This window comes from Leopardus geoffroyi, chromosome A3 (assembly GCF_018350155.1).
Source record: "Leopardus geoffroyi isolate Oge1 chromosome A3, O.geoffroyi_Oge1_pat1.0, whole genome shotgun sequence".
Classification (NCBI taxonomy): Eukaryota; Metazoa; Chordata; class Mammalia; order Carnivora; family Felidae; genus Leopardus; species Leopardus geoffroyi.
Genome location: NC_059336.1, coordinates 22,304,632 through 22,330,632, shown reverse-complemented (window position 1 = coordinate 22,330,632; position 26,001 = coordinate 22,304,632). Strand labels below are relative to the sequence as shown.

The window sequence follows — 26,001 nt, the reverse complement described above, 5'->3', positions numbered from 1 at the left end:
ACGACCTGAGCCGAAACCAAGAGTCAGATTTTTAACTGACTGAGCCCCCCCAGGCACCCTGGAAGAATGGTTATTTTTGCAATCCTCTTTATTGGGTGGTGCTTTTCAATACAAAATGTTTATAAAGAAAAAAGTATATGGCACACAGTCTCATTGCTGAGATAATCTCTATTTTTTTCAAAAAAGGAGTAAAATATGCACGTAGTTAAAAAAAATTCAAAGTGCAAATGAATTTTGTAAAAGTATGTAATGAAATGTAAGAGCTTTCTCTCATCCCTTCCATCCAGTTCCTCTCCTCAGAGGAATCCATTTCTAAGAGTTAATTATTGTACATTTTAAGAAAAAGAAGGATACAAAATTAATGAATGAATGTATGTTTATCCTTTCTTGTTTACATAAAAGGGATTACTCTAGGGAGGCCTGGGTGGCTCAATTGGTTGAGCATCTGACTTCAGCCCAGGTCATGATCTCACAGATCGTGGGTTCGAGCCCTGCGTTGGACTCTGTGCTGACAGCTCGGAGCCTGGAGCCTGCTTCAGATTCTGTGTCTCCCCCCTCTCTGCCTCTCCCCTGCTTGCATTCTCTCTCTCTCATTCCCTTCTCTCTCTCTCTCTCCCCACCTCTCTCTCTCCTTCTGTCTCAAAAAATAAATAAAAACATTTAAATTAAAAAAAAAAGGATTATTCTAAAAGCAGCTGTATTCTTTGCTCTTGTCATAAAATAGAGACTCCCAGCTTTCCCCTCAGGGATCTTTTTAACTTGATGACCTCCTCCCAACCCTCCACCATTCCTCTGCCATAATTCACCCAGTTGCCTAGACTCCGTGACAGTGATGTTAAATATAATTATGTCAATGGATGTACTCAAAAATAGGTGATAATATCTCTTTATCTGTTTATAGACATCTACCTTGTCCTTTGTAATTGTTCCATGGTAATTCATAGTGTACACGTACCATTAGTCATGTAACCATCTCCTGTTTATGGAAATTTAGGTGGGACGATGATTTTAAGATCACATTTACAAATTAAATGGGTGAGCCCTTGAGGGAATGAGTCACAGAAGTAAGGAAAGAATTATCTGGGTAGTGTTGATGGGTAGGTTGCAGAGTGGTTAACTATGAAGATGGATTGTTTTTATAGCATGGAATATTGCTAAACTCCTTCATCTCCCCAAACTGGAGGACTTCTGAGCCATTGTGCTACACATTCTCTCGCTCCCCAACCAAGCAAGGGCTACCCCCAGGCCAGCTTAGGTCACAGTTATTTCTCCTGTGCTTTCATAGCACTTTGTACATCCCTCCATTAAAGCAGCAGCCTGGTTTGTTAACATTTAGCTTTACATTTATGCTTCTCTTTAGGACAAGAAGTGCATCTTGCCATCTCTGTATATCGCCTGCACCTGTGTGCTCCAATTGTGCTAGGGGGATGTAGGCAAAGTGATGTTAGTGGGAGATATCTTGCTAAACAGCAGCAGTCTAAGGGCGCCTGGATGGCGCAGTCGGTTAAGCGTCCGACTTCAGCCAGGTCACGATCTCGCGGTCCGTGAGTTCGAGCCCCGCGTCAGGCTCTGGGCTGAGGGCTCAGAGCCTGGAGCCTGTTTCCGATTCTGTGTCTCCCTCTCTCTCTGCCCCTCCCCCGTTCATGCTCTGTCTCTCTCTGTCCCAAAAATAAATAAAGGTTGAGAAAAAAAAAAAAAAATTTAAACAGCAGTAGTCTAATCACAGCTCTTTGGCTACTTTTCTGCTTAAACCTTCCACTCCAGTTTTTCTTCAAATGGTCTCAGTGCCTCTCCGCATTGAGTTTCATGTGGTTCCAAGTCCTATGTGAGTTGCGAAGCTGTTTGCTCAGCGCAGAACCCAAAGAACCAAAGGAGAGGCTCCCAACTCTTTCCTTGGGGATTTATTCAACTCGAAGGCCATCTGTTTCCCTTCCCTACCACTGTCATTCACCCAGTTGCCTAACCTCAGTGACAGGCAGCAAGGCTGAGTATAATTCTACCAATAGGTGGCTATGTATTTAGGAGTAGGAGGTAAGACTATCCTTAGAGCTTCTGTAATAAATCTTCTACATTCAGCTTTTTGTTGTTTTTAAAAAAATTTTTTTTAATATTCTTAGAGAGAGAGAGAGAGAGAGAGAGAGAGAGAGAAAGAGCACACAAGCAGGGGAGGGGCAGAGAGAGAGACAGAGACAGAGACAGAGACAGAATCCCAAGCAGGCTCCAGGCTCCAAGCTGTCAGCACAGATCCCAACTCGGGCTCGAACCCATGAACTGTGAGATCATGACCAAGCCGAAGTTGACACTTAACCAACTGAGCCACCCAGGCGCCCCTTGTTTTTTAAGTAAAACATAATAGCCCTATTCAATCTGATAATTGAGGCTGTTGTCACAAAATAGTTATTATGGAGGTAGGAGAGAAGGCTGTTATATTACTTGATAGCTGTCTTTATCCCTTTTTAATTTTTCTTCTTTGGCCTCAATTTGAGGTTGTTACACCTTGATAGTGCATTTTAGCAAAATGCTAAAGCCATTCTTCAGTTGCCCAGCCCTCTATCTCTGTTCCTTGATCCTGACTTAGACTATAAACCAGTGGATTTGGCAAGGATTTCCTTAAGCATTACATTCAAGCTTAGCAAATATTTGCAAGTCTTATAGATATGTTTGCATATAAAAAGTACCTTGGGTTTTTATAATTTGCACATTAAAACTTGGACTTTATTTATTTTTATTATTTTGGTTTACAGTTTTTATTATTTAAATTTTTTTTTAATGTTTATTTAATTTTGAGAGAGAGAGACAGAGCACAGCAGGGGAGGGGCAGAGAGAGAGAGAGAGAGAGAGAGAGAGAGAGAGACACACACAGAATCCGAAGTAGGTTCCAGGCTCTGAGCTGTCAGCACAGAGCCCTACGTGGGGCCCGAACTCACTAACTGGGAGATCATGACCTGAGCTGAAATCAGCCGCTTAACCAACTGAGCCACCCGGGCACCCCAAAACCTGGACTTTAAAAAATTTCCCATGAATAGACTTTCAGAATGTTTTCTGCCTCTTGGAATTTTACACTTTAAGTCTAACTTTTAAAAAGTTCGTGTTTATTGTGTTATCTAGCTCCTCTTTGTGAAAATATTTACAAGGAATATATAGAATTCAAATCCTAAGAGTCAAGATGGGCTGGTTTGTGCTTCTGCCAGACTCCAAGTCTCAGTAGCTTAAAATAACAAAAGTTTCTTTTTTGCCCATGCTAGGTATCTTAGCATATCAACTGGAGGCTCGGCTTCATGCTGTCCTTAGGCTGGGACTCAGACCGAAGGAGCAGGCCTCTCTCTGCATTGTCTGTGTCCATGCAGAGGAGGGGAGAGAATCACGCACTGACTCTTAAAACTTCCATTTGGGGGCTCACATTTCATTGGCCAAAGCTAGTCATGTGGCCACACCTGATTCCAGGGAAACAGGGAAGTACATCCCTACCATGTGTGCAGAAGTGCCTGGTGAATGGTGCAGATGTCTGCCATGCTTCTTACATCTTCATGGACAGACTTAAAATACTGCTTGGTACAGAGTAAGTTGTTGCTGGGAAGTTGGATAACCAGGTGCCTAAGAGTATGGACACTGAATCAGAATGCCTGAGCTTGAATACTGGCTCTGTCACTTACTAGCCATCAAAACTTGAGCTAGTGGCTTTATCTTTTTAATCTTTAATTTCCTTATCTGAAATAGCACTACCTTAGAGAATTGTTGTGAGGATTACATGAAATTGTCGTTTTAAAGTCCGTGTCTTTCATAAAGCAAACAATAGCTGTCATTAGAATCAAGTACTTGTTGATTCAAATTATTTGAAGGTTCCTGCTTACAAATTTTCCCCCTTATGTATTTTAATTTCTTTTTTTTTAAGTTTATTTATTTATTTGTGTGTGAGAGAAAGAGCATGAGCAGGGGAGAGGGAGAGAGAGAGAAAGAGAGAGAAAACCCCAAACAGGCCCCATACTGTCATTGCAGAGCCCAGTGTAGGGCCCAAAGTCACAAACCGTGAGATCATGACCTGAGCTGAAATAGAGTCGGACACTTAACCAACTGAGCCATCCAGGCACCCCTTCATATCCTTTTTTTAATGTTTATTTATTTTTGAATGAGAGAGAGAGAGCACACGAGCAGGAGAGGGGCAGAGAGAGGAGACAAAGAATCTTAACTAAGCAGGCCCTATGCCGTCAGCACAGAGCCTGATGTGGGGCTCGAACTCACAAACTGTGAGATCACGACCTGAGCCAAAGTTTCAACTGAGCCACCCAGGCGCCCCTCCCCCTTATTTATTTTAAAGGACACGTGAAAAATCCTACTTTGTTTTCTTCTTTTAGTATATACCATCCAACCAATGCCAAAGAAGAGAAGAAGGGATAAGAATCAAGGAGTTGCTTTTTTTGTTTGTTTTTAGTTTATTTATTTATTTTGAAAGAGAAAACGAATCTCATGAATTGTGAGATCATGACCTGAGCCAAAATCAAGTCAGACGCTCAACCTAGTGAACCACCCCGGGAGCCCCACGGAGTTGCTTTTAAGCCTTGAGATTGAAGAGCTGGAAATCCTACCTGGCCGAGTCAGCTTTATTAAAATCATTGAAGACTCCTGTCCTAGGATCTTTTCATGCCTTTGCTCACCTTTATGAGGAAAATTTGGGTATGCCTGTAATTCTTGATGTATCAGCTGACTTGGTGATTTTCTTCTGTGTTTCACTCTAGCTCAGAGTTAAGATCTCCACTGAAGTTGGCATCACGAACGTTGATCTCTCCACTGTGGATAAGGATCAGAGCATCGCACCCAAAACCACCCGGTAGGTGGGGTACCTTCTGGGCACCGGGGAAGTCTAGGCTTGAGCTGAGAGGAGCACGCCCAGGCACTGATCCCCTCTGGATGCCATTTCTGGGTCAGCAATAATCCAGCTTGCACTCTAAATTAAAGAGGCTTCAATTTTGCTGGCACCGTGCCACACAGCATCCAAGCAGATTTGGGGTTGTCTCTACCAGCAGTTAGTCCACAATGGGATAAGGAGCATCTGAGTCTGAATCAACTATCTCACCAAGTATATTATTTAGTTCGGATGACTTTTTCTTGAAAAAGGCAAGACTTTCTCAACAAAGGAAGCAGTGTGTTTATATTTTGGTAATTTATCTTCATAGTCCTGAATTGGCTTTTAGTGGCCTCATGACTACTCCCTTTGGCTCACAGTGGGTCTGAAATTGGTTGGAAGCCTCAGAGGTCCTTAGAATTGAGATGGCAGATACCTAGCACTGGGGCTGTGAATTCCTTTCTCAAGTTTGTGGAAGGCATCACTAATCAGAACTCAGAATCTTTTCTAACACAACCTTCAAGGTCATCATTGGCAGTTGATCAGAGCAGGCTGGGCACTATATGAAGCCTGTCAGCCCTCTTCCAGATTCTTGTTTTGGGGGGGGGGGGGCCCATCTAGACCTCTGGGTATAGTTTGGACCTCAACTTGACTGGGTGGCTATAGCTGCTAGAGAAAGTAGGTGAACCCTCAAGGCTCTTATGAAGGCAGGAGATGTTAGCCAGGGCCTAGAAGCTAAACATTCACTCTTTTTAAGTCATGTGAAAAGGCTGGGCTTTCTGCTTCTGGCTTAGTTATTTTCATAGTGACACTGGAGATGAGAGCCCTGTTGAGAGTCCGTGGAAATAATGTAAGAGTGCCTTGCAAAGTTTAATACTCTATACAGATGAAGAGTTGGTATTCCTCACAAGTAAATATAAAGCCTAAGTATAAAATATAGTCAGGTGTGAGCTTTATAACCATTTGGCTTGTTTTTTCCCATGGCCATCTTACCGCGTCCCAGGAGATGGCTGGGAAAAGAATAGTTTTCTCATCAAGTCTGCCTTTTGAGAAAATAACTCTTTAAAACCCAACTTGAGGCAGAAAAGTAAATTGAAACTGTATCCATGAAAAAATACAGCATTAAAAAAAGAAAAAGTGATAAGTACCCGTCTTACCTTTGCATCTCCTACCCCCTCATCTTCCAACCATGCACCCACATGCTGCTGACATCAATCCTGTGATTATTTCTCCTTGCCCGCTTGCCAGCCCAACTCTCTATTCCCCCCTGTAGCTGCGGAGGGACACGTGAGCCCCACTGGTACCTGACTTGGTTGAGCTGACATCCTTAGGTCCTTGAAGTGACAGCCTGGAGCGTCTGTGCATAGCATTTCCCCAGACCCCGATGAGAGTTTATCCTGTGCTTTTATCAGTCCTGGCTCTCCTAGTCCGGTTTGCCCTCTGGCCACAGACAACTGTACTCCTGTCTGTCTGCAGCAGGGAAGTTTTCCAGTGGGGAGAGGGAGGATTAGGCAGTGAAGTGCAGTTTGTCTTTTTTATTCTGTTCTCAGAGACCTGCAGATCCTCTCCGAAGATTTACTGTATACATGTCTCTTTCAGGGTGACCTACCCAGCAAAAGCCAAGGGCACATTCATCGCGGACAGCCACCAGAACTTTGCTTTGTTCTTCCAGCTGGTAGATGTGAACACTGGTGCTGAACTCACCCCTCACCAGGTCAGGAAAAAGCCCAGGTGTTCCTCCTGGCCTGCAGCCTTACCATGCGCTAGGGTGTACGGCACGGTGTATAAAGTCCACACTCCCTTTCAGGTCTTCACTCTGGACCCTGATGGACTGGCACGTTTTCCCACATGGCACTGTCCCCACTCATACTGGTTGTAACTCTGAACGTGGCGGACACAGTTCTTTTTATTTTTATTTTTATATTTTTTAATGTTTATTTATTATCGAGAGACAGACACAGAGCATGAGCAGGGGAGGGGTAGAGAGAGGGGGAGACATAGAATCCGAAGTAGGCTCCAAGCTCTGAGCTGTCAGCACAGAGCCCGACACTGGGCTCGAACCCACAAACTGGGAGATCATGACCTGAGCCAAAGTCAGTTGCTTAACCAACTGAGCTACCCAGATGCCCCGACACAGTTGTTTTTAAAAGATCAGCTGGTATTGAGAAGATAAATTTAAGAAAGATTAGCGCTTAATTGAGGTTTTTTCCTTTCTGAGGAAAAAAAAAAACAACAAAACAGATTGAAATAATTTTGAAAAAGGAGAACCTAGGTAGGCCCAAAGGGTTTTGTTCTGACCACAGCAGAGTTCCTCTTTTTAGGAATCTGAAGAATAGCCCTTTTTAACTCATGCTTAATTTGTATTAGAAGACAATAGCCTTCATTTTTGTTTTCCATATATAAAATCATGAGAATTATTATTTAAAAGATTTTCAGGGGCGCCTGGGTGACTCAGTCAGTTAAGCATCCGACTTCAGCTCAGGTCATGATCTCCCGGTTCGTGAGTTCAAGCCTCGTGTCGGGCTCTGTGCTGACAGCTTAGAGCCTGGGAGCCTGCTTCGGATTCTGTGTCTCCCTCTCTCTCTGCCCTTACCTGCTGCTTGTGCTCTCTCTCTTTCTCTCTCTCTCAAAAATAAATAAACATTAAAAAAAAATTTTTTTTCAAACCATATACCCTTTCCCCAGAGAATCTGATATGGCCCCTTATCCTCTCAGACACCTTCTCCCCTGCCCCTATCATCCCCCTAGATTGAGAATAACTGCTCTTGGGCCTTCCCCATCCATGATAGTATTATAATGGGAAATTCCAGTAAATACTTTACTGAAAGAAAACAACATGGGACATAGGGGCCTTGGTTGAGATGTTTTGTGGGGTTAGTTTAGCAAGAGCTGGCGGAGTCGAGTTTGTGCCGAGGGACAGCTTCAGAGCAGATGACTGAGGTGAGTGGATTTACTTGGAATACTTCCTGCTTTCTGCTTCTTGTAGCTACAACTACACATGTGGCCAGGCTCCAGAGTGGCTGCCCCCAAGACTGCCACCCCTGGCACTTCTCTGCTCCTCTCCCCTCCACCCCCAAGCTTCAGAGAGCTCGGTCAGGACACTTAGCCATGGCTAACTGACTTTAAGCACTTTAGCCTCTCAACATTTCCGAGCTCCTTTTCCGAATGACGTTTGCCAACCAAACAGCACAAGGGAAGAAAGAATATGAAGAGAAGAGATAATAAGATTAAACTGGTGGGATTAGGGCTGAGGCAGGGAATTAGTGAGGGAGTGTAACTTTAACTGAATACTTGTCTCATTTAAGATTCTGCTTTGGAACCGTGACATAGAGAACCCCCCCAGGTAGAGATGGCGTTGTGCAGGTGAACCTGGCTGCCACGTGCCCTTGGCTGTCACAGGAGGAAGGTCAGGCCTAAATCCCATTCTTGGCCAAGACTGCTGTAGTCAGGATACTTCACATCTCTGGGCCTTTTCTCTAAATACTTTGATGGTGGTTCCTCGTTGCCCAGATGCAGAGTGACAAATGAGATTTACATTTTTTTCTGGGAGCCAGGGCTGAATTGCGTAACATGGCAACTCATTTAATCCTTGGAACCTTCCAGCCTTGTTCAATTCTTTATTTTGAAACACCTGAAAGGAAAGCTCAGAGTGGATGTTAAGTTTGCTGCAGTTCTCATATGCAGAAGCCTTAGTTTCTTATGCCATTGGGGGGATAAGGACTCGTACCATCACATGGTTGACAGTATCAGCTACTATTTGTCAATTAGCTAGCATATACCAGGTCTTGCGCTAAATGCTTTGCATTTATCATTGTGAATCTTTGCACAGGTACACCACATATAGAGGTTAATCGTTCTCTCATAAAGATGAGGAAATCAAGGCCTGAGGGGGTGAAGTGACCTGCTCACCTAAAAAGTAGTGGAATCAAATGTGTCTGTCTTCAGAGCCTGGGCTTTCTCTGTGACACCAGGCTGCTCTGCTTGGTTAGAACTCTGCCTTGCTATCAATCCTCAAGCCTCTTCTACTAAATCTTTAGCTAGAGGCACTAGGAAATTGAAAATGGGCCTCTTACAGTTCCACCTCATTTCCCTTCTTTTCACCCTCTGGTGAAGAAGTTAATTGGGCAGCAAAGTGGCCAAAAGGCTGGCAGGAAGAAGAAACTGTAGCAGCAGCAAAGGGCTTAAATCTTCCACAAACTGGGCATTCAGCCTCCATGTAGTTGAGAATTGGCTGGACCCCTAAGTTAAATATCTTAGACTAACAAAAAGTGATCTCTAATCTCTGAGCTGGGAACCAGAGTGGGATGGCCACTCCTTCCTCGCTCTTAGGCAGGTCTGGTACATCCCAGAGCTTCCACTGTGACAAAAGAGCCAGTTGCCTTGTTGATTTGGTGTTGGGTATGGAGGGAACTTTGAAATTATCAGATGAAAGGTTGTATTATTATTGTTCTACCCAGACATTTGTCCGACTCCATAACCAGAAGACTGGCCAGGAAGTAGTGTTTGTTGCTGAGCCAGACAGCAAGAACGTGTACAAGTTTGAACTGGATACTTCTGAGAGAAAGATCGAATTTGACTCTGCATCCGGCACCTACACTCTCTATTTGATCATCGGAGATGCCACTTTGAAGAACCCAATCCTTTGGAATGTGGTATGCCCTAATGCACCTTGACCTAGGCAAGAGTGGCTGTGCCACAGTCAGACAGAGACTGCTCTTTTTCAGGAACATGGCCTCTTTACCCTGACCTTGCCTGTGCAGGGCAATAAATAGACATGGTGAGGTGAGGGGCCGTGTGCTGTCTTCCATTAGTAGTCCTAGGGGTATGCACATGGCCTGGCACATCGTAGGTGCTGGATAAATAGTGACTGAGTGAATGAATGAAGCATGAATTTGCCCTCGTGGGTCCTAGCAAATTTCTATAAAAGTTCCACTCGAAGGAAGTTTTCATTTTATAGCAAAGCACTATGGGGGATACATAGATGTAAGAGATAAAAGCCTGGTCTTTGAGATGTGGTATAGCCTCACAGGGTGGGGTGGGAAAGGGTAAGATTTGAATTTTGAAAATAATTCAGATGAATTCTAGAATATGCAAGATGCTAATAAACTATTAACCAATATTTGCATACTGTGTTATAGTTTACACAGTGCTTTTCACCTCCATTTCTCACATCTGATGGATGTGATGAGCGAAATACTTCTTGAAAGACAGCATTTGAGTGAGGGGTGGAAGAATTGCAGGGGTTTATCAGAATAGTATCTGGGGGCTGGGGAATGACCCGCAGAAGATGTTTTCGGTGAGGCCTGAGTGGGTCCATTTTGCTGGAGCTCCTGCATCTGGTCAAGAGCATTGGGTGGTGAGGTTGGAAAGGTAGCAGAGGCCAAACCCCAGGCCTTGGTCGTTCCCTCTGCAAGACAAAGGGGTGGCTGCATTTCTTTGCGTTGTATTCAGAGCCTTTTTTCTTCTCCTGGACTTCGGGCTGCTTTTTCTACGAGAGCACATTTTCATTTCTTTTTTCTGTGACTAAATCACACTTCCCAGGGACACCAGCAGTTTCTGATTGCAACTGTAACAGCCTGAATACCAGCTGGGATTTTTGTATTAAGCAGCTCTGTGGGGCTCACCAGACCAGTAGAAAATTGAAATTCTAGCTCTAAAAAGCAGTTTCAACAAATACTTATTATTTTGTTCTTGACATTTTTACTGCCTCAGTTGTCAGCTAATAGATCAGAAGTGATTAGACTGCTAGGAGCTGTTTTCAGTTATGGGCCTGCATGTGAGTTAGGGCATGCTACCCTGTTTCAACCCCTTCTCTACCCTGTGCCTTTAAAAGCTGCCCTTATTTTTTTAGGCTGATGTGGTCATCAAGTTCCCTGAAGAAGATGCTCCATCGACTGTCCTGTCCAAGAACCTTTTCACCCCCAAACAGGAAATTCAGGTATAAGGAGCCTAAGGGCTCTCCCACTAAACATGGAGGAGATACATAAAATGGGCACAACGAGAGAGGGCAGCGAATGCCTGAACTGTGGCTCTGGGATCTCCTTTAACCTGTTTACACAATATCTTATAGTTTTGGCTTCACCACACTGCAGATTAAACGGGACAAATATCAGCGCCAACCTAGAACTTGAAAAAACAGGCTCAAAGAGCCCACTGACCAGCTCCCTGAAAGCAGATAGTTGGACACAAAATCAGAGTCTGTTTTTCCTAAACATTCAGGAGGCTCAGCCTTCAGTTGACAGCTACAGGACCGATGGGTTTGGCATTCTTCCTCTCTGCTCCTGCAGAAATCAGGGCTATTGGGGCCTATAGGTGGAAAACTCAACTGGATGGGAGCATAGGGCTTTCCTCCCCCAGGCAATCCTCTCTCCAGGGATTCATCTTCCATGCACACAGTTAGCAGTCTCTGCCCAGCCCAGCTCAGCTCCACAGGACTGTTGTGAGAATCAAAATAAGTAACTGATCAAGGAAGAAAGGCTTTGAAAAGTCTCTACAACATTTTACAAAATAAACATAAACAAAATAAGTATAGTAATTGTTACGCAGTTTGAGCCATTGGTTAAGGAGACTGAGGTGGACGCACTCAGTGGACTATTTTGCAGTCCTAAGAAATGATCATACTGTAGTAATGTGGAAACTATTCACACCACATCTGAATGAATGTCGAGATGTTCCAAGCAGACTGCTTACTCTTGTTTCACTATTTAAAAAAAGGACAAGCGTCCAAAGGGTGTAAGTAGTAGGATTCTTCTTTGAAATCCTCCTAATGTTGATACAGCATTGTTTAAGATTGTAAAATGCAGTTAAATAGAAGGTACAACTGTGAGGATGAAGGGTGCTGACTGATCTGCCATAGACGGTGTTAGAGATCCCTTAATGATAGTGGCAGCAAAGAGGAACTGAGGTGAAAATTTGGGAACAGGACTCCCAGGTGGGGTTGCCTCATCCTGGAGCTGGGTTGGCTGGACATTGGCAAGGAAAGACAGACATGAGTCTGTGCATTGGAAGAAAGACTGAAAAGAAGTTAAATTTACACATGTTAGAGCATACAAAGCACAGTCAGATGCCCTATTGCATTTGGTCTTTACAGCCAACTTGCAAACCTAATAGGATGGTCATTGCCCTCCCATCCCCGATTTTCCAGTTAGAAACTGAGGCAAAAAGTTGGTAAAGCAACTTGCCCCTCTACTTGGGCCCAAATAGAAGTCTTCTGGACCCCTAGTCCATCACTGACCCTGCTGGGTGACACTGTCTAGATGAGCCTCCCAAAGATCTTCATACAGAGGTTCTCAGTACAAAGCAAAACAAAGAAATACCAGAGCAGTGCTTGCCCAGCTTTCTGGTTCCAATTCTGGAAATCAGGCAGAACAAGGAAGAGAGAAGGTTCATTTGGGGCTTCCTTAGAGCCATGGGCTGGATGCAGAAGGGGTGACTTATGGTTGGAACCATCAGTAGTGAAGCTCTTTTACAGTGAGTGAGGTTACCACCAGTTAGCTAACTTAAGTGGGGCAGTAATATATGATAGTGCCACCCTAGGAACCCAGAAGCATTATGAAAGCCAGAGTCCTGCCTTGGATGTATCATCCAAACCATCCATATACCTGGGCACCCTCTCTGACACTAAGCAAAATGCCACTGAATGGGTTGCATTTTCTAACCTCTAAACAGCAGTGAGTCTTTGCGAGAAAAAGAGGGTTGCCCAAGTAGTGAGCTGGGACTGGTGTCTTTGGAAAGAGGCCTCTGGGATTAGACGCCAGCATTGAGAAGAGGCAGAAGCCCAGTGTCCTCTCACTTCCAGGAGGGTTTAGCCTCTGGGAAGCATTTCTTCTTCTTGACTGTCATTGGCATTTGGGTTCCTGGTATACATGGCAGCCCCTGCGGGGAAGGGCACATTCTTAAATACTCTTGGTATGTCCTCTTTTGGCAGCACCTGTTCCGAGAGCCTGAGAAGAGGCCCCCCACCGTGGTGTCCAATACGTTCACAGCCCTGATCCTCTCGCCCTTGCTCCTGCTCTTTGCTCTGGTGAGTAGCTGTAATTAGCATGGGCAGCGTGTGTCTGGCGCCAGACTCAGCAGATGTAGCTGTTCTAAAGGAGGCTTTGTGCTCTGGCCTCCGCACAGCTCTGAAGGGGTCCAGCAGCTGTGACCTGAACCGATGGTCAAAACATTTTAGAATAACTGAAATTCCCCACTGTGGGGAACAGCCAACTGATCCATAAATGAGAGGCATGAGAAAGTACCTTATAGCCACTAAAAAATGATAAAAGTGTATGGACTGGGATAGTCTGCAGGAGTGTTCAGATGAGGTCAAGTGTGAAGAAGGCAAGGCCCAATGCTGATAGCTATATAAAAAGAGAGTACAGAGGGACACCTGGGTGGCTCAGTCGGTTTAGCATCTGACTCTTGATTTCAGCTCAGGTCATGATAACACAGTTCATGATATCGAACTCTGCATTGTGTGTCGGGCTCTGCGCTGATAGCTCGGAGCCCGCTTGGGATTCTCTCTCTCTCTCCTGCTGTTTCTCTCTCTCAATAAACAAGTAAATAAATAAATAAATAAATATATATATATTTTTTTTTAAAAGACAACAACAGAGAACAGAGGCTGTGCATTTCAGTGAACCTAAAACCATAAACAACCCAAAACCCTCATAAAAGCAAGTGTTAAATAAATTATGGTACATCCATATGATGGAATAATATGCACTTTATTAAAAGAATATATAGATTTATATGCTGGTATTGACAAGATTGCCAAGATGTACTGGGTGAAGAAGGCCAGGGGTAGACGAGTATGTTTAGTATGGTCCTCTTTGTAAAAACCTTGAAAAGGCATTATCTGTTAGTGTTGGTCACCTCTAAGGAGAGGACCTTTTAGGGAGTATAAAGGAAGGAAATTTTTATACTTCAGTGTACTGTTTGAATTTTTTTTTAATAATTTTCTTTTGGTCTCTCTTTACAAATTATAAATATAAGAAGCATATCCTCGAAGTTCAGAGAATTTTGATAACTGTATGGAAAACTCATTAGATCTTACTTCTGGAAAGTTAGCTGCCTGTGTTTCTAATTTATTCATCGATTTTAGTAAAGGAATTATTGGTCAGTCTAAATCTGGAAGGCCTGGCACAATCTTTCAGAAACCAGACTGAGGGTATGGGCACCTGTTCTCATGAGTGATCAGAATTTCAAAAGGCATGGAACCCACAGCAGGAGCGTGCACCCTACCGGCTGCCAAGGGTCTTATCTTACCAGTACTTAGAGGAATTAGCCTGAGTGCCAGTTACTTCATCATAAATGCGGTCTGTGACCTTTCAGCTTTGTGGTTTCACCTGCTTTAAAATAGAAGAGTTTGCAGTCATTAAAAAGGATGTTCAGGTTTGAGTTACTCGAGCACATTTGAGAGCAGGTGTAGGAATGCCTTCCTAAAGAGAAAAGGGAACAATTTTTTTCCTGAGGACTTACAATAGGATGGCTGTCACTTGGAAAAATTTCCTGTCCTTCAAGTATACATGAACTTTTAAGCCCTTGGGGCTGTTCATTGGATTAGCATTGACGTAGCATGTGTTGCCTTCCCTTTCAAGTTCTAATGTCTTTTTAATTTATCTCTCCCCATCGTTCAGTGGATCCGGATTGGTGCCAATGTCTCCAACTTCACTTTTGCTCCAAGCACGATCATCTTTCACCTGGGACATGCTGGTAAGCACTCTAGGCTGCTAATTCCATTTAGCCTCCTCTGACATTTTGCCTGCCCATGCAAAAGCCCTGTTAAGTAGACCCACAACCTATTAACTATAATGACTTAATAGCATAACATTTCCCTCTTCCTCCTGGCCTTTTAGGACAGTTAATATGATGATAAACCTGTTTGGTCCATCAGCGTAGAACAGCTGTCATTATATTGGGTTTCATTGTGCTAGGCTGCTGTTGGCTGGCCATTTACCCATACTTAATAGCCCTGTTCATTTCCAGAGATTACTCACTTGCCGTAGCTTTACATTGAGCCATCTTCCTGGATGAAGAGCATTAATGCAGTTTCCAAAGGTTATCTTTCCCCACCATATCGATCTTCACGTTTGTTGGCGGCTGGGTCTGGACAGTAACAGAAAACAGTTTCTTCCACAGTTGGCCACACTGTCCCATGTTATTCTCTTGAGAACTTAGGACCTAAACATAACAAGACGGTAAATTCACAAACCAGCTAAGCGTTTGAGACGTTTGACCCTGTTGGATCTGTGGTGCCTTGCATTTCACTGAGATTTCAGTATTCTCTGATTTCGTTGACGCTTTGGGGAGTCACCCTCTGTGCATCCATAGTGTGTGATTCTGTAGCGGTCCACAGATGAATCAGTTAAAATTCTAGGCAAATGTGTGTCTGTGTTTTTCTCAGGAAAGAGGGAGTTTGTAACTTTGATCCGATTCTCACAGTGGTCCATGACCTCAGAAACAGTTAAGAACCCCTGCCGTAGTTCATCCGTCATCTTTCTGGGCAAAATTGACAGGATGACCTTTCTCACCAGCCTAGTTACTGGGTTTGATGATAGCCCTCCTGAGTGAAACTGAGACTAGAACCTGAATATAAATTTGTTTAGAGCCATGACTTTTCTTGCCAGAGTGTTTTTTGTGCACATTCCCTCATTTGATTTTCATCACAGCTGTGATGTGGGTGCCCAGGGCAGGAGTTAACGATCCTCCCTGTTCAACAAGTGAGAGAATGTAGGCTCGGAGAAATGGAAGCGGCTAGGCAAGGAAGAGCCTGGACCAGAACCCAGGGCTCCCAGTGCCTAGGCCTGAGCCCTTTTCATTAAACCTTCTTCCTCAGTGCTTCCTGCTTCCTTCCTACTCACACTGGCAAAATCCCCTTAATAATCTTTTTTTAATAGAAAGGAAATTATTCATTTATTTAACCCTACATGCTTTCATTCAGAATTTAAAAAATAAAATGAATGCCAAATATAGTATCATAGTAATGCTTTAAAAAAAACCAACAAAAATAAAAAACCTACATTGAAGGAAATAGATGTGCGTTGGAACATGGAACCGGATAGTTAAGGTAGCTGACATCTGATTTTTACCTCTGAGTTTCTCCGTAGCCAAGGTAAGTATATTGAGTTAATTTTCTGGCACCAGATAAAAGGAATAAAATGAGCTGGTCTAGAAATAGAGACCTCTTCAGAGTCCAGCAGTTTAATTGGCTGTCATGACATCTGTTCCTGTAGCCATGCTGGGGCTCATGTATGTCTACTGGACTCAGCTCAACATGTTCCAGACCCTGAAGTACCTGGCCATCTTGGGCAGCGTGACGTTCCTGGCTGGCAATCGGATGCTGGCCCAGCAGGCAATCAAGAGGTAAGGCTGCGGATGGGCCAGGGACTCAGAGTGGGATTAGAAATATTTTTGTCAGCTCTGCTCACCCAGCTCTTTGAACAAGGGTATGTGGCAGAACGATTCGTATCCTTAGGGGCAAGTGTGACACCTTAATCCAGCCTTTTAAGTCCGAAAGGGGCCTTGGTGATCAGTTTTAAATGTATTAAAACCACAGTGATTTATGCCCTGACACATTAGAACAAGAGAAGAAAATAATTGCTTTATGAAGATTAAAATGGATTAGAACATGTGCGGCAGAAGATCGTTGTTAATGTGCTGGCTGTATAAAAATGTTCTCTACTCGCCACGGGGAATCCTATTCTGTCCTCCTCCCATGCCCCAGAGCTAATCCTCTATAACCCCTGGCAGACTCACGGAGCGTTTCCTCCTAAGTGTGAGGTCCACGCTCTTCCCATCCCATCCCACCCCCACCCCCAACTGCCACAGGTTGTAAGAAGCCCCTAACAGGGAGCCCTGCTCGGTAACCTGTACCACGTCCCTGAGAACCAGACAACCTTAGGTTCACACAAACGGTCAGATCTCAGCACGGCAGCAGCTTGCTGGCAGCTTGATTTTTGAACCTGGATTAGAAGCAAATTTAAATGTCACATAGGTGTTTCTCATTGATTTGACTTTATTAGAACTTGGGTGATTTGAGCCACGGAAAGGTCGGTAAGAAAAGGTCAGAACTGCTTTCACCTTTGGAAGTTAACATTTTCAGATGTGCCCTGCTTTCTCCTCTCCAGGACTTTTGCTGTAAGAATGTAACTCAATAGTGTTGTGCCCTCCAACATGGCTGCCAATTAAGTTGGGCAGATCAGAGAGGCTTTCTCAGAGACCATTAGTAGGCGGGAGAGCCACCTGTCTCATCCCTGCCTGAGTCGCCATTGTGCGCTGAGTGTCTCGCCTCGTGGAGACCTGGCCCCGAGGTGTTCCCTCACTTCCCTGTAGTGATCCACGTTCCACCAGAGCTTCCCTTAGCACCGGCGGTGGCAGCTGGTTCATTTCTCTGCCCTTCCAGGAGCCTTAACTTGGCAGCTATGCATCGCATCTGAGAAAGAGCCAGGGACTCAGCTGTTTTTTCTAAGCAGAGCCCTGTTCCCTTGCAGCAGCCAGTCCAGGCCCCAGGGAGCCAAAAGGCTGTGCTCTGTTGAGTTCTCTCTTTTCTGGAAGTTGCCCACACAAGATGTACAAATCAGGGGAGTAGTGGACTGCAAACCATTTGATTTAGATCCTGTTTAGCAGGAGTTCCTAATCTGAAATCCTAAAATTGTGTACATTTTCTGGGGAGAGAGACCATGGTCCTCATCCCCTCTCCAGCATGTGTGCACACGGACATGCACGCACCCTCATACAGAAAGTTCTGCTGTGAGTCCTAGAACAAACTCTGCCACTGGGGGAATCACGGACCCTAATGGAAGCTCTGGTTGGGTGTTTGCCATTTCTTTTCTCAAGCTTATTTCTCTTCCCACTGTCCTTTCTTGATTCTCAAACCCTCTTTCCTTTGGCAGGATCGCTGCAGAGCAGAGCAGTAGATTGGCAAAATATAGGACACTACGGTAAAGATAAAGGGTGGACTCATCCCAGAAGCAGGGCCCCTTTCCCATCTTGCCCACCTCATGCATGTCAGTTTTTTATCTGATGTTCAGCCCACTCGTTCCTCCCCACCTTCCCCAAGCCAAAGCTGAATTCTGGGGCCATTTTTGAACTTAGTGGACCAGGGCAAAAAACCAAAACTCCCTGAGTGAGCCCAACTGATAGGGTAATTTGACCTGGCTTTGGCTGCATTAGACTCCATCCTCCCTTATGCCCATGGGGTACTTGATAGACAGCAGCCCCTTTCTCGATGAGGAAAGCAGAGTTGAGGATAAGACAGATGCAACCTTGGACTTCTTGAAAGGGGACCCCATTCAGAACATCTCAATTCATTAAATGATGGTCCCATGGCAAATCCTGGCACACCTTGTCACTGTTTCTAGGCCTTTTTGTAACACTGATCTTTGGTTGGGCCAAACAGTGTGGTTTGGTGAGATTCTCTGTCACGAAGGACTAATGGCCATAGCTCAAAGCCAGCATCAGAACCCCAGTTTCTAGAACTCAGGGTGTAGTTCAGGGCTGATCCCTGTGTGACTAAAATGTCAAGTGAAATATCACCCATTTTCCTAGGTATTAATCCTAGGATGAGGATGGAAGTGAAAGCAAGGTGAAGGGAGGGAAGGAGAGAGAGTATGCGCTTCATTGATCAGTTCCTCTAGACTAGGGATCAGGAAAAGTTCTCTGGAAAGATAGTATTTTAGGCTTTGCAGACCATATGGTCTCCGTCACAGCTACTCAACTCTGTCACTACAATGTGAAAGCAGCCGTAGACTAAACAAATGAGCATGGCTGTGTTCCAATAAAACTTTATTTACAAAAACAGGTGGTGGGCTGGATTTGGCCCATGGGGCATCATTTGCTGACACCTGTACTAGGCCAACATATAGAGAAGGAAAGTATTTGAATTTTCAAGTCATGTTCCCTGATCCCTTGCCTTGGAAGTGGCTTCCCTGCCAAGGCAGCAGAACCATCTAATTTTTAATCCTCTGCAGATCAGGGAGATCAACAAAAGCATGGAATGTAGAGCCTTTTCACTGATGTGTGAGCATAAGCTGGCACATCTAATCCTCAACACAAAGACTGCGTTTGTCCTGGTTTTGTTGTTTGGGTTTAATTGAGGTACAATTTATATCCAGTAAAAGTTGCCCTTTTTGAGTACAATCTGAATATTGACAAATTACACAGTCGTGTAAATAGCACCTCAGTCAAGGTATAGACTATTTCTACACTCCAGAAAGTTCCCCTGTGTAGTCAGTCCCTTGCGTCCTCCCCCATTCCCTAACATACCCAGTTGATTTTGTCCTGCATTAGAGTTGTTCTGAGATTTTACTTTCAGAACTAGTCCTTTCTGCTAAATATTGAGCTCTTTAATTCTTCAAAATAACTCTGGATTGATTTTTTTTTTCTTGCTATTTAGATAGTCTACTCTCATGCTGCTGCTACCCCCAAATCACACTGCTTGAGAGAGAGGAAAGATGCTTGATCATGTGGACGTTTGGGACTTCAGAGGTCGGGGCCTAGTATTTTAAAGGAAAGTCTGTGGTAGCTAAGTGCTTTTGATCTGAGGACAGACATCGATTTGATGAGGCACAATAGAGGCTGTACCTTCTTAGCCAAGACGGAGGCCGGTGGGCCGCTGCCCTTTCAGCTCCTCCTGTTTCATACTCACGCTCTCCTCTCCTCATGGTCGTTCCGGAGCACACACGTTTTAGTGCACCTGGGAACCTCTGCATGTTGGCAGGGGATTAGGGGCACTCACTTCAGCCTTCAGGATTAGTTCTGTGCCTGTGTGTGTGTCCCCTGGAACTGTGGATTAATTGGTTTGGAGCCTACCATTCTGCAAGGCTGCATCGCCGTCGCGTCAGCCCTCACTACTGGGTAGAACTGCCCGCTAAGGATGGCGTGCGTGTCGGCGCGGTGCCTCTGCCTGCCGGAGCTGCCCGAAACACCTGTTTGCTGCTTCACCCTCCTACTTGCACAGCAGCTGTCTAGATTGTCATTTCCGTTCTCATGTTTCCCCTCAGTTCGTAGAGTCGAGGGTAGGGCAGCCATGGGGAAAGAAGGAATAAGAGATAGAGAGGTTTTCATCTCCTCTTAGAGTTTTTCTGTGAGCTGAGTTCCATTTTTGAGAATCGTTCTTAGGTTTAGACACTGAGGCTGACCATTGGCAAGAACACGACTGGAGACCCGCATGGCAGGAGTATGGTGCGGGTTTCTGTCCTGAGTGGCCGGAATGTCATCGTCCTAGCTACGTGAGGGCCCGTGCTGGTTGGCGGACCCGGAGCGTGGGAAATTGAAGATGGACATTCTTTAGGCTTTCCTTTTTCTTCCCCTAGTTGAAATTTACACTGTCTTTCTGGCCTTGCACTGTGAGAGGTGTGCCTGGAATTACCTCATGTCAGAGCTCCACATGCCACTTTCTTTCCTAGTCGTCAGGTTTGCGCTGTTGTTCATATTTATGTTATCATCAGCTTTTGCTGGAACTAGTGGTCTCACAATCACTTGTGAAATGAGATGGGGGATAAATAAATACAATTAATAGATTAATGATTATTCCTATATAAATAGGATCTTAAAACGGCAGAGAACCTTGGTCTCTCTGTTGTCACCAGTTAGGAACTGTAACAGCGAACTGAAACCTTCAGTAATTTGGTGTTTGTCTCCATTTTCTTTCAGAACAGCACATTAGTGCCAGAAGAAGGAAAGAAATTTTGCAAGCTGAGATGAATATCAAGAAAAGGAGTCAAGAACAATTCACAGTTCGTAAAGAGGAATGAAGAAACTTTATTTAAACAAAAAAAAGTCAGAATTGTGGTTATACGTTTGCTTGTTGTTTTTCTATTTCCCCGACACAGAGCGCACACCTGTGAGCCCAAATATCCTGTTTCTTTGGCATGGCGCCTTAGCAAGAGGCTGTGAATATTCCTAACTTAGCCAGATGTTGCATTTGAAAAGTTGAAATTTGTAATTAATCTGTTTTGGAATAAAGAGAATAACAGGAACAACGGCCCGATTAAGAGTTTGTTCTAGTACTTTTGGGCTGGTGGGATCCCTGGGTACATAACATGAGGACTTAGTTGGGAAGTATTGTTGACCAGGTGGCCAGGGTGTTTCTCCAGGCCTTTTTACTTTAGTCCTTTTTGCCTCTTTCCTAACAGGACTGAGAATTGCCTGGAAGAGTGGGCATTTTTTCTTCTCCAGTAGTGGGCACCATCTGTCTGCAAAGGAACCCTGTTGATATCTGAAGGCCCCTCTGCTTTTGCCTTCAAAGTATGGGCTTGGCATGCAGTGGGGAAGGGGAGGAATTGTCTTAAAAGGAGGTGGGCCACATGAGTATTCTTAGGCTCTTAGAGGGACACACATATCTCAAGGATGTCCCTTTTGAAGTTGTGTCCAGGACCACCATTACCTGGAGGTTATATACTATCACATAGAGAAGAAATATTGAATAATATGGTTAAGTGTATAGACTTCAGTGTTAAGCAAACCTGCTGTCACCACTTGTTAGGGTGAGGGACGTTGGGCCGGTGGCTTAAGTTTTCTAAGCCTCCTTTTCTTCTGTAGAAGAGAGATAATGACTGTACTTACGTCATATGACTGAAGGAGTTTCCTGCATCTAAAGTGCTTGGCTCAGCTCTTGGCACCTTCCCCAATTAGCTCCTAGCTACATACTTTCACTCATCACCTCTGATTCTATTAATTGAAACATCATAAATACATTTAGATTACTTTTGAAAAGCAGGTAATCCTCATGGTATTTATTGAATTTGGGAGGCAGAAATGATTTGAATCAGATTGCATTCCAGTGCAAGCTGGATTTCACTACAGTGAGGAAATTGGGATTTTTGGTTGGGGAAAAGAGCTTCTGGAACTTTGGACTACTTCTGAATGGGATTCTACAGGTGAGAGAGGGTGATGTGGGCAATTACAGGGTTGCTTCCAAGGTGGGAAGAAGGCCTCACCTTTCCCAGAGGCTGCAACCAGAGGTGGCCCATTGATAGGTTTTATTTGATCCATATGTTTTCTCAAAAACTGAATAAGCTGCTAACTTAACTGAGAAAGTAATAAAAATACAGGTTTTGGGTGCTGGATTCTTTTTTTTTTTTTCATTTTTTATTTTTGTTTTTAGGGAAGGAGAGCATGTAAGTGAGGGAGAGGGACGGGGGGTGGGGGGAAGCAGGGAATTCAAAGCAGACTCCATGCTCAGGACAGAACCCCACACGAGGGCTCAATCCCATGACCCTGGGATCATGACCTGAGCCGAAATCAAGAGTCAGACCCTCAACTGACTGAGCCACCCAGGCTCCCTGGGTTTTCGATTGTCTTAAAAAAGAAAATCTGAGCCTGTGACATCGGGCCTGATTGCTACCTGGCAACAATCAGCTGGAGCCGAGCAGCAGCAACTCCCTGTCGGTGGGGCCTGCTCTTTCCAGCTTGCCGGAGCTCCGTCCCCACAGGTGTCTGTGCCTCTCACCACAGCACGGCGCCTCTGCTGTCCCACCTGCCAATTTCACCTGCCTGGTTCCTGTCGACTATGACTTTGGAAGCCTTCTTTGCTTTTAAGTGTTTGTTTCTTATCCCACTCTGTGGGGAAAGGGTAATACTGGGGTCTAGAGTGGCTCCTAGTGACCCTACTTAGGCTGGCACCACACCAGCTCCGTGGTGGGGGAGGGATGACAGCAGGGGGAGCCCACCCAGCTGGGACTTACACCTAGAACCAGATGGGTACCGTTCTGGAAGACAGACCAATGAGACCTGATGGACAGAGGTATAGAGAAAGGGTAAAGCCTGAGAACAGAAGTATAGGGGCTACAGGAAAGGAAGTCAGAAAACAGCTTCCAGGCTGGTTGAGGGTTGGCCTGTGGACCCAGAAAGGAGCTGGGGAGTAAAGCACAGCAGACTTGCTAGGTGCCACGCTCTGTGCTGCGTCGAGCTGTAGCCGAGAGCAAGATGGACAGTTCCCTGCCCTTGATCCACTTAAAATTGGAGGGGACAGGGAAAACAGACTGCAAATCTGAAGGGCTTTCAAGGAAGCACTTTTTACCTAGTGGGGTTGGGAAGGCTAAGCTGACACCAGAAGGACAAGAGGGAGCCTGTGCAGAGCTGGGAGAGAGCACTCTGGGCATAGGGTCAACATATGCAAAGACGCTGAGGCAAGAGCTTGGCATGGCATGTTCGACCTGAAGGCAGGCCAGTATAACTAGGGTGTAGTTAGCAAGGAGGAGAGTATCCTTGGAAGCCAGAACAAGTACAGCTTTTAAAGGCTGTGGTAAAGGTCACAGATTTTCTTTTAGGACCAATGGCAAATTTTAGGCAACTTGAATTTTATGCTGGGACAGAACAGAGTGTAATAATGTGTAATAATGATTTCAGGAATAGAATTTAGTGATTCATCGCTTAACATATAACCCCTAGTGCTCATCCCAGCAAGTGCCCTCCTTAACTCCCATCGCCCATTTAGCCCAACCTCCCACCCAACACCCCACCAGCAATCCTCAGTTTGTTCTCTGTGTTTAAGAGTCTCTTAGGCTCCTGAAACTTCTCCTGGACCCATCTCTGCACTTTCTTGTAAAATCTAGTTTAATAAGAATTCTGCTAAGTCAGTTTAACCAGAACCTACCCCCCACCTCGATATCTGATCAGGTCCTTCTTCTCTACCAACCCCCAGGTGATGTCTGAGCACCCTGACCTGTCTACAGCAGGGATCTTGTTAAGGTCCGTTTGGTCAGAAGCCATCCACCTATCCCCACCCTACTCCTTGGCTATAAATCCCCCCTTGCCGATGCTGTATTCTGAACTGAGCCCCGTTCTATGCCGAGGTCTCTTTCGCCCTAGTGCAGTAGTCCTGAATGAAATCTTACTATTTTTACTATGTGGCTCTGGTTTTTCTTTGGCAATGTAGTAGTGCTGAGCCTGGCTTTCTCTAAGAAGTATTAAACAGGGTGATTTAGAGCCCAGCTGACCTGCTTGATTAGCTCTGTGCCCTTCTTTACCCCTCAGGGTCTTAGTTTCCCATCAGTAAAAATGGGGATAATACCTCCGAGAGCTTTAGAAGGATTAAATGAGGTCACAGCCAAAACACATACCACAGTGCCTGGCGCTTAGCATTGACTCCGTATTTGCTCTGGTCAGCGCAGATAACGGTATCACCGTTATTTCCCGTGTGTCATTAGTAGGATCACAGAAAGCAGTTTGTACCAGGTCCACGTGTTTATTTGTCTGATTGTTTAATTCACTCGATTCCCCAGCTTGCATTTCCTGAGGGACCTGGAATCGTGAAACCACATAAGAGCGCTGCCCTGGAATGAGGAATCGGTTCCGGCTTTGCTCCCTCTGCGCGGGTGGGACCTGCTGGGGCGCCTGACCTCTGTGAGGCCACCCCTCCCTGCCTTTCTCCAGAGGGCTGTGGGAGGGAGCAAATGCAGTAATGGATGGGAAACCTCTCTGTGAACTTTAAGTTAATACAAACATAAGGGATTATTATTAAAAGCGACAAGTCCCCCATTGATTAGAGCATTTCCTTAGGGGGAAAAAAATAACACTGGGTCTTAAGTAAGACCCCCACGGGAATGGGAAGCTCCCAGCCCCTCTGTGGGGAGGGGTAAAGTCTTTTAAGACACCATTAGTGTTGTAGTTAATGGTGATAAAGCACCGGAATTGTGGCCATCATGGTTTTTTCCTTGATAATTGTATTCGCCTTGAAAACCACAAGTAGCCGTGGGTCCCAGTGGTCATTATTTCATTTGAAAAACTAATTGGAAGTTGAGAGAGTCCTCAGTGTTTGTTTCTGTCGGGGTGGAGGAAAGAGATGAGCAGGTGGGTCTGGGGGAAGGAGGGGGCCTCGGGGCTGGCCATGGCGAGCCCACCATTCAGCAGCTTCCTCCTTTGTTCTCCTTCCTTGGCAGGTTCTCGGCCTGCCCGCCTCTCTTGGTTGAAGTGGACTGCCAGCCCTCAATGGCCAGCCTTCTCCTCTGGAGGGGGCTTTTGTCCCCCATTGTTGGTATGGTCTCCTCGGCAGAGCCGCCACAGTGGTCCCCTGCAGAGCCTTTCCCACGCCTGACATTCTTTCTTGGAGGGTAAACTGGAGACTCCCAGGGAGAGCAGGTGGTCTAAACCCTGTGAAGAATCAAGCTGGCTTTACAGTTCTGGTGCAGGGAGACAGGAGACCTGCCTGCCAGGCCCCAGGTCAGCGCTGTGTGTCCCTGGCTGCAGAATGGGAGTAGGGATTGCTTGTCTCTGAGTCCCCATCAACTCCAAAATGCTGTGATTCTTCTTATACTTTTAATCAAAACAGACTTCCCATCACCCGGACTTTTCATAGTTGGTTGTTTTTTGTTTTTTTTTTAATTACAGCAAAATACACAAATCTTAAGTGTACAGTTCAATGAATGTTTATATCTAACTACACTGGTGTAACCATTGCTCAAAGCAAAATATAGAACAATTTATCCCCCTGGGAAGTTGATGGATTCTAAGAGGCATGTGTAGGGTAGATGATATGCGGGGGTATCTGGCCCAGGTGAAATGGTTCATCAATAGAAAAAGCCGAGTAGTCACTGGCCTAGGTACCTGTGGTCAGTGGCTTCAGTTCTTTGCTTCCCTTTATAGCAAAACCTCAAAGTGTGCTGGGTGGCTCAGTCAGTTCAGTGTCTGACATTGGCTCAGGTAATGATCTCAAGGTTCATGGGTTTGAGCCCCACATTGGGCTCTGTGCTGACAACTCGGGGTCTGCTTTGGATTCTGTGTCTCCCTGGCTCTCTGCCCCTCCCCCATTCACTCTCTCTCTCTCTCTCTCTCTCTCTCTCTGTCTCTTAAAAATGAATAAACATTAAAAAAAATTTTTTTTAACTCAAAAGGATTAACTCTACCAGCGCTATTTCATAGAGATGTAATGTGAGCCACATGGGTGCTTTTTAAATTTTCTAGTAACCACCATAAAAATGTAAAAAAAAAAAGGGGGGGGGGCACCTGGCTCATTTGGTGGAGCATGGGACTCCTGATCTCAGGGTTGTGAGTTCAAGACCCACAGTGTGTGTAGATGTTAAGTAAGTAAATAAATAAATAAAATATTTTAAAGAATAAGTTTCTTTAAAACATTTTTTTTAATGTTTATTTATTTTTGAGAGAAAGAAACAGAGCACCAGCAGGGGAGGTGCAGAGAGAGGGAGACACAGAATCTGAAGTGGGCTCCAGGCTCTGAG

The 26,001-nt window shown here is 45.0% G+C and overlaps 1 protein-coding gene across 2 annotated transcripts in view; it reads left to right on the top strand.

Annotated features, from left to right (window-relative positions):
* The window catches only part of RPN2 (ribophorin II), a 60,221-nt gene extending 39,419 nt beyond the window's left edge, over positions 1 to 20,802 (top strand). The window contains exons 10-18 of one of the 2 annotated variants that reach the window (XM_045444658.1): positions 4,734 to 4,825; positions 6,440 to 6,554; positions 9,298 to 9,492; positions 10,692 to 10,778; positions 12,768 to 12,863; positions 14,461 to 14,536; positions 16,057 to 16,186; positions 17,716 to 17,763; positions 20,477 to 20,802. In XM_045444658.1, the coding sequence (XP_045300614.1) occupies positions 4,734 to 4,825; positions 6,440 to 6,554; positions 9,298 to 9,492; positions 10,692 to 10,778; positions 12,768 to 12,863; positions 14,461 to 14,536; positions 16,057 to 16,186; positions 17,716 to 17,763; positions 20,477 to 20,489 (852 nt within the window). In that variant the 3' untranslated portion in view covers positions 20,490 to 20,802. The remainder of the gene's footprint in view (positions 1 to 4,733; positions 4,826 to 6,439; positions 6,555 to 9,297; positions 9,493 to 10,691; positions 10,779 to 12,767; positions 12,864 to 14,460; positions 14,537 to 16,056; positions 16,187 to 17,715; positions 17,764 to 20,476) is intronic. The other variant, XM_045444659.1, reaches the window with a different exon arrangement.
* Positions 20,803 to 26,001: the final 5,199 nt, after the last annotated feature.